Source organism: Triticum dicoccoides, chromosome 3B, assembly GCF_002162155.2.
Source record: "Triticum dicoccoides isolate Atlit2015 ecotype Zavitan chromosome 3B, WEW_v2.0, whole genome shotgun sequence".
NCBI lineage: Eukaryota > Viridiplantae > Streptophyta > Magnoliopsida > Poales > Poaceae > Triticum > Triticum dicoccoides.
The window spans coordinates 117,528,331-117,536,891 of NC_041385.1; the positions used below are offsets into that span (position 1 = coordinate 117,528,331).

Below are 8,561 nucleotides of genomic sequence, written 5' to 3' on the forward strand. Positions count from 1 at the left end.
CAGCGCGCCTGCCGCCCCCATCCCCAGCGCGCAAACCCCCAGGTCGCCACCTGCCTCATCGCGACGCCGTCCACTTGCCCTTCCTCATGGCTTCTCCCAGCCATGGCGAGCGCCTCCTCCCTGCTCCAAGCTCGCTGCAGACTACACAGAGCCGCCAGCCCCCGCCGCCTCCCGTGCAGTACAACGCCGCCCCTGTACAAGGTTCAAAGACCTTGTAGTGAGAAGGAAGGGAGATGCTAAGGTCCGGCAGCTTCCTCGTTGCCATCCTGGTACAATGTGTGTCCCTTGTTCATCCTGTGCCATTCATTTTACTAACTAGCAGCAGTATAACCTCCGACTGCACAATTTTTCATATAAGTTCTAAAATTTCTAGAGCTTCAGTCCAACTATGTTGCTTCTGCGATTATCCCTACGCAGAAAATCACACTGAAGATTGTTTTGTTCTCTGAACCTAAACGCATTTGTTCTTTGAGCTTAAATGCATTTATTCTCTGAACATAAACGGGTTGGCTCTCTGAATTTAAGTGTGTGCGCTCTGTGTGTATTGGAGCATTACATATATTCGGTTTTGGTGTTGGATTGGATCATCGTAGTGACTGCTGAGCTTACTTTTCGGCGCAGGTCGTGGCTTTGCTGCGGCACACCTCGCACTGCTTCTCCTCGCTGGACTAGTCGACCTGCAAGAGATCAACTCAAACAAAAATTACCAAGGTGAAACTAAACTGAAATAGTGATGCTTGATGAAAGCCTTCTGCTGCCTACAAGTTAAGAAAATCCGATCCCAATACCGTGTCTGTGTTTATGTCAGTAAACAGATACTCAAAATACGCCGAATATTGAGTTCTTCTTGCAGAGGGGCTGACGCTACTTCTTATACCAATATTTTGATTCTGCCATGTAGTTTTTCTCTTTTCTTTTGTGGGGAAAAAACCCCGAATGGAGTCATGCAGCATAACACCACCTTGTAGGTTTTTTTTTAGTTCATCATACAGCTCACCTTGTAGGATTTAGCGCGCCCTACCGCGCGTCCTCCATCGAACGGTCGAACTTCCTGTCCTCCGGTCCTCCCTCTCCACCACTCTAGGATCTGAATCGCCGTCCCAGTCCAACACCATAGCGTCGGGGTGGTCGAGGGCAAGGCTGCCGGCTTCCTATTTCCTGTGTAGCTCGTCGCCGCCCCACTACAACTTCCACCGCCATGCGCAGCCATCCAACCTAAGGGCCCCGTGGTCGCATTAGTGTCGGTGTATCTTACTGTAAAGTGTAATGGGCCAACAAATTATTTCATGTTTCTGATCAAGGTTGCTTGCTTGATCGAATTTAAATTAAATCTGATCTGCATGATGCATAATTAAGGCGAACCATTTTTCCATGTCATCATGTCTCTGCTACCATGATTTTTTTAGAAGACTGCTGCCATGATTTCATACACTAGAATGGTTGAAAAAGTTGTTTCCTAGATTTTAGTTATTGGATTAAATATAAAGACTGCATGTGTAATCTCCACATGCAGGAGGCAGTGCCCTTGTGCGTCGAAGAACGACATTGACCTTCCTGTAGAATTTGTTGCTTGTTGGCCTATACGTGTTTTTTAATGCCTGTGAAGCATGAGACAACACACACAACAGTTCAGTTCACACTCAGATCAGTTTCTTATTTTATTTCAGTTCAAATTGATAGCAAAAGTACTCTTAGACTACATTACAAGTACTAATAACTTTCTACGAACACACATCGGGCTCTACTGCTGCTGCTCGACTCTAAGTCGCTTCATCTCTAATTGTTGTTGTGATGCTAAGGTTTTGATTTAGAGAAAACAAAGAACGGAAAGGAAAAAGAAATCACGCTTTTCTATTGTTGTGATGTTGTTTTGTTGCCCTCAACTTGTTTGTTAGAATGCCTACAACAACTGGCAGTGACGAACATGACAGGCCCCTCCAGACGACCTCCTCTGGTTCGGCCTTTCGTCAATGGAGAAAAGAAGACTGATGTGGTGCTCCTGTTGGCTGTACTCTGGAGAAGAGTTAACAGAAAGTTGCAGCAAAGAACAAAAAAGAAGAAAAAATATAGGGTTGCAGTTTAAAGAAGTTGGGAATTAAAAGTTCAAGTTGTGCTAATTGTCGCCGAACCTCGGGTCGATTCATTCCTAAGCTATGTCTTCAGTCAGCAGCGGAGATGCCTGCGGGTATCAAACTTTGTTAACGGGCAGATATGAACAAGTTAGCTCCGTGCATATCATCATTCTGAGAGTCTGACAGATTTGTGTTGATTGAATCCATGGTGGCAGTAGAACATTAAGTACCATGGAGTTTACAGTCATTGTGAGCAGGAATACAACAGGTTTCATCTTGCTTGCTATTCCGCTCTACTGAAATCTTGTTACCTGCTGATTTGCTATATTATAAGTTCTCATTATTCAGTTATTCTTCCAAATTAAGTGAAGCGACCTCCCAGGAGAGAGAGCGACCGCTGTGCAGCGATGCATCTTGCCGCCGTCGTCGCCGCTTGCATAGTTCTCTGAATGGATGGATGGATGGGTACAGTTCTCTGAATGTGAAGGTGTTCACTAAGATTCTCAACAAATTTGTACATACATACAACCCACTAGCAACATATTTATGTGCGTACGTACTTTGCAAGATGGATGGACAGGAACAGTATAGTCGTTAGACAATATAACTAAGGATGTTGTAGTACTTAATTAGTTAAGCTTCTTTTAGCGGAGAATATACTGGTCATCACAGAGTAGTATCAACTATAAAGTCGCACACACAGCTAGTGATCTATGTGGTTGTTCTACTGAATTGACATACTATTGCAATTTGCACTAACATACTAAACGTAAATGTGATTGAATGTTTTTCATGGATTGATGAACTTTCTCATTGAGTCCTTATTCATTGAACTCTTTTGTGTATAATTAGAACATACAAGTGTTCTAAGAACTTTGTATCTTGAAATCTGGAATTTATTATAATGCAAACTATATTTTGTGAATTGCAACCTTTTGGTTTGCAAAAAAAGTGTGTGTTTGCATTTGTACTGCAATTACCTTACATGTATGAACTGCAGGTATTTTGTGAAAATGGAGGAATTTATTACATATTTATAGCTTTGCGTATGGAAACTGGAAGTTCAAGATTGGCAATAGATTCAGTTCTTTTGTACAAATGTCCTATAGTTCAGTGACATCTCCAATTGATATAGTTGTCTTGAATCTCCAGTCGATTGTTGCTCAGCTTCCTCGCAATTTACTCAATCTCGTTCTGCTCCAAAGCATGCTTCAGTTCAACAAAAAGCTCCAGAAAAGTTCAGAGTTCACAGGAGTCACTTCAGGTTGGCTCTTTTTTATTCGCCAGTTTGGGATAAAGTAAGGAGAGGTAAGCAGGTCACTAGGAAAAATAGTGTTTCTTGGATGATTTTACATGGCTCAGTGCTCTTTTTCTGTCGTGATGGTAGTAGTTTGACTGAACAGAAGCTAAGCGTTCGTGTGTGTATGCAGGTGGAGTTCAACAATACAGAAAGGTGATGGTTTCGACTGGGGCTTCCGTGACGATCCGCTGGTGGTGGCCGCCTCCAGGTGCACCATCATGACCGGCAGCCGTCCAAGTGGAACGCGGACATCAGTTCAAGCAGAACTAATTCGTATAAACTGTCTGGTTTACCCTAAGTTTCCACCGTTTAAGTTCAGTTCAATTTCTAATTTAGGTTCCGTTCATAGGAGCACTTAAAAACCAATTAGTTTGTTTCACTTATATTCCATGAACTTCTAGTACCCTAATTGATGTGGTAGTGACATGATCTCCCTCTCCGCCACTCTAGGATCTGCAGCGTCGTCCCAGTCCGACTCCATGGCGTACATTAACTAGGTTACAATAGTTGCTATAGCAGAAACAATACACAACTCTTTTTAGGTTTCTTTGTGAACTTATAATGTTTACTGTACATGAACTTGGTTGTTCTTTTTACATGAACTTGTACATTGCCTTGCCAGGTTGTGCGTGTACTACCCATAGGAGCACTTGAGAAATTAAGTTCTATTTAATTTCCAATTTAAATTTAGTTCATAGGAGCACTTGGAAATTGGTTAGTTTGTTTTACTTATATTCCATGAACTTCTAATACCATTGATTTGGTAGTGACATGAGCTCCTTCTCCACCACTCTAGAAATGTGCGACGGTTTAGCAAAAAATGGTGTATCATCAGTTCAGATTCAAAAAGACCAAAACTTCAGAGGAAGAAAAATTCAACGAAGAAAAAACCCAAGGTGGCTTGCGAAGAAACCTGGGAAAACTAAGGCTTTGTTTTGTTTCTGCTCTCATTTATTCTATGCTTTAGCATTTGGTCGATGATATTTATTGCATCCTTCATCACTGATCTTGGGAAGGAGATTCATTCGTGCATGTCTAGTATAAATCTATTGATTTTTATTGGTTTAGGGATTTCAGGAGAGTGGAGACCTGGAAGAGCACTTTCAGGCGTTGTTGGCCATGACAATAAATGACTAGCAAGAGCACTTTAAACAGTCCAGGAAGACAACAACAACAACAACAACAACAACAACGATAAAAATGCAACGATGCACTATGCTGACATTGGCGAAAAGCTATGATTTTGTGCTCCTGTTTGTTGTTATGTCAATGAGAAACCAATACTTCTTTTCTTTGGCTTTTGTGTTTGGATCGGTGAGGGATAAACATTTTTTTCCTATTCAAGTGGAAGCTCCCAGTATATGATGGATGTGGGGGTTATTTTTACATTGGGAGAGAGAAACAAGTATACTGCCTCCCGGCTCATGCTTCACAGGCATATATAGGACATGATGATGCATGACTCCATTTGGGATTTCAGTTTAGTTTCACCTTTGGTAATTATTATTTGAGTTGATCTCTTGCAGGTCGATTCTTCACAGTTTCTTATTTTATTTCAGTTCAAATTGATAGCAAAAGTATTCTCAGATGATGTGTTCAAAGTGACAGGGAGCACACAGACAATCACAGTTCAGCTTGCAGGAGGCAAAAGTAAAGTTTTGTCCGTATTTTGTATATTTCATTTGGCAGAGGCTTCATGCCATCTTATGGTGTTGGCGTTCTGGGAACGGGGGTCCTCAGACTTGCCTGCCTGCGGCCTGCGGCGTGGCTCAAGGGGCGGCCCAGCACGGCCCATCTTCATCAGCACGAGCTCAAGACCCTCGCGAGGGGCCAAGCCTCGTGGGGAGGACGACAGGGGGCTTCCTCAGGCACGGCCTCGTCAGGCTTGCTCGCGAGGAGGCGGAGAGATCAAGGTGGGGTACCTCATGAGGTGCTCATGACGCAAGCCATGACGACCAAGGGCGCCAGGCAGGCGCCAGCCCGCACAGTGTCCTTCTTTCCTCTTTGGTGCAAAGGGGGCAAGCGCAGGCGAGAGCATCAAGCAAAGGCATCCGTTTCGGTGCAACAAGACCAAGACCGTCGCAACGGCGGGAAGGAAGTCATTGTGGAGCCCAAGCCGGCGTCACCACCAGAGCCTTTGACAGGCGAGGACCAACTTTAGTCAGGATAAGTGTACTAGATGTTCCCCTTCAAAATGGCCAATTGTTGGCGTCCTTCCCGCTTAATATTTGGGAAGAGGCCCAGGGCCTTTGCCTATAAATAGAAGTAGCCACCCACAAGGTAGGGGGATCGAGGGATCGAGATCATCATCTAGAAACCAGCAGAGAAAAAGCGACTGAACTCCCCCGAGCAGTTCATTGCACCAGCCAAGAACATACCCTCGTGAGGCTGTTCTTCCTTGTATTGTTCATCATCAGCCCAAGAGGCAATCCACCACACCACAAACTAGAGTAGAGTATTACACCACAATGGTGGCCCGAACTAGTATAAACCCTGTGTCTCTTGTGTTGTTCCTTTCATAGCTTAGATCCTGGCGAGGCGGTGAGGTGCAGGTAGGTAGAGGGCGAAATCTCCGCGCGCACCCCAGTGTTCGAATCTAGAGGGTCTGCCGAAACCCAAAATCCGACATTTGGCGCGCCAGATAGGGGTGCGCCGGAGTTCGTCTTCCGCCGCCCTGTTCTTCACCGACCATCGCATCCATGTCAGACGCTCGTCGGGCCTGCGCCGAGCGTCGAGCCGTTCTCACTTCCCGCGTTGCCCTGACGGCCCCCGTCGGCGGCCGCCCCCGCCGTTCCCCATCGCCTGCCGTCAACGCCGCCACCGACCCGGCGGGGAACGAGCAGCAAGCATCGTCCCAGCATCCGTTTGTGAGGCGAGACGGCCGCACTGCTACTCCCTCACTCACCCCAGCTGGTTCTTCGTCCCGTGCACTCCGCGCGACCATGGAGGCTCGAGCTGCGCTCATCGCGGCAAACGAGCTCCTGCGCTACCGCCCAGTCGACGACGTCTATGAAGAGTGGCTCGACCACGTCGCCGAGCTCGTCCGCACCGCAGGGGGCTCCCCCGCACCGTCTATCTCGCTGCACCGCGCCCCGCCCTGCGCGGGCAATGAAGCTCCGGGGGCGCCTCAGCCGTCTCCCCCTCAAGAAGGCGCCCTGGCCCCAAGGCGCGTGGCCCCTGGGCGGAACCCACTCCGTCCGGCGCCCGCGCAGCGAGAGCAGAGTTGCCAAGAGGTCCCTCGTCCCCAAGAAGTTGCCCGAGTGCTCCCTGCTCCGGCCCGTCACGATCACGCTCCTGTTCCAGCACGCCAAGACCCCGCGCTGCTCCCAGCTGCAGCACATGGGGACCCGCAAGACCGAGCTCTTCGTCACCAAAGGCCTCCCGTGGCCACCGCAGGCTGCCGCGCCTTCACCGCAGAGCTGCGCAGCGTCGCGTGGCCCGGCAAGTTCAAGCCAGACCTGCCTCCTTGCTACGACGGCACGGCCAACCCTGCGGAGTTCCTCCAGCTCTATGAGCTAGGCATCGAAGCCGCCAACGAGGACGAGAAGGTCATGGCGAACTGGTTTCCCATGGCACTCAAGGATGGGCCCCGCACCTGGCTCCTGAACCTGGCTCCTGACACGATCTTCTCCTGGGACGAGATGCGCACCCATTTCATCGCCAACTTCCAAGGTACACGCGACCGACCACCTGCCGCGAGCGACATGCGCCGCATCAAGCAGCAACCAGGGAGACCCTGCAGAAGTACATCCAACGCTTCAACAACTCATGCCTCAAGATTCCCAAGGTGACCGAGGAGGCCATCATCTCAGCCTTCTCCGACGGTGTGCGTGACGTCAAGATGAAGGAGGAGCTGGCGATGCATGAAGATTTGTGCACTTCCTTGGAGCTGTTCAATTTGGCGACCAAGTGCGCCAGGGCTGAGGAAGGGCGCCTTTCCCTCCTCGAGCTACCAGCCGCAGACCCAGAAGAGAAGAAGTCCAAGGCCAAGGACGTGAAGTGCAAGGGGGATGCCGTGCTCGTGGCAGAACCAGACACCAAGCGGGGCAGAGATCAGCCCGAGTCTTTCAAGGGCAGCCGGTACTGTGTGTACCACGACCTCCACACCCACAACACCAACGAATGTCAAGAGCTCCGAGCCGTGAGAGAAGGGAGGATCGGCCGATGCCCCGACCACAACGATCGAGGCTACGACCGAGGAGGAGGAAGGAACACAGGAAGCTGGGAAGACCGTGGCCCTCCCCAAGGGTGGCGTGACCGACCTCGCGAGGACCGCTGGCAGGATCAGCCTCGCGAGGGAGACTGGAGGGATCAGCCTCGCGAGGATCGTCCGCAAGGAAACGAAGGCCTCCCTCCCACTGCCACCGCAGCCAAGGAGAAACGAGGACCATCATCAAGACGAGGGGGCTGGGGGCTTCCAGGAGCCACGCGCGATCGCCTCCATCCTGGGCGGAGCTCAAGCCCCAGCCTCTCAACGCATCTTCAAGCAGTTCGCCCGCGAAGTGAATGCAGTCCTCCCCAAGCTCGAAGCCACGCGCCTCCTCAGGTGGTCGGCGTGCGCCATCATGTTCAGCTCAGCAGATCAGCTCAAGTGCGCGGCCACAGCCGGAGTCCTCCCGATGCTTTGCTCCCCAGTCATCAGCAACGTGCAAGTCACCGGGACCCTCATCGACGGCGGGGCAAGGCTCAACGTCCTATCCATAGAGACATTCAACAATCTCCAAGTGCCTTATGATCAGCTTCAGCCAACCAAGCCTTTCTCCGAAGTCACCGATGGCTCCACGGTTCCGATTGGGCAGGTCCGCCTCGCTGTCACCTTCGGGGCACGCAACAACTACCGCACCGAGCTCATCGACTTCGACATCACCCACATTCGCCTGCCATACAACGCCATCCTCGGGTACCCAGCTCTCGCCAAGTTCATGGCCGTGACTCATCACGGCTACAATGTCCTCAAGATGCCAGGAAGCGGTGGAGTCATCACGGTGCCTTGTGAAGAAAGAGACGCAGTGTGCTCCCTGGAGCGAGCTTTTCAGGCCGCATCACTTGAAGACCCAGATCGCGGGAGCGGGAGGCTCCATGAGACAGCTCCCAAGAAGAAGAAGACATCGCTAAGCCCGACCCCTCAGGAGGCAGGCCCCTCAGGGTCTGCGCCTTCTCAGGGGGCACCTCCTTCTGTCGCATAGGAA

General features: G+C 49.9%; 1 protein-coding gene across 9 annotated transcripts; it reads left to right on the plus strand.

The window, feature by feature from the left end:
- Nucleotides 1–6: 6 nt before the first annotated feature.
- On the plus strand, nt 7–4,890 carry LOC119275078. 9 transcript variants are annotated; one of them, XR_005135450.1, is made up of 4 exons: nt 7–276; nt 622–2,559; nt 3,225–3,380; nt 3,503–4,890. XR_005135450.1 is itself a non-coding variant. In XM_037555861.1 (4 exons), the coding sequence occupies exons 1-4, from the start codon at nt 234–236 to the stop codon at nt 3,592–3,594; spliced, it is 381 nt and encodes a 126-aa protein (XP_037411758.1). In that variant the 5' UTR covers nt 7–233; the 3' UTR covers nt 3,595–4,890. The 9 variants fall into 9 exon arrangements, 1 of the variants encoding a protein (XP_037411758.1); XR_005135451.1 differs by having other exon boundaries at nt 622–2,340; nt 2,421–3,380; XR_005135452.1 differs by having other exon boundaries at nt 622–2,340; nt 2,439–3,380.
- Nucleotides 4,891–8,561: the final 3,671 nt, after the last annotated feature.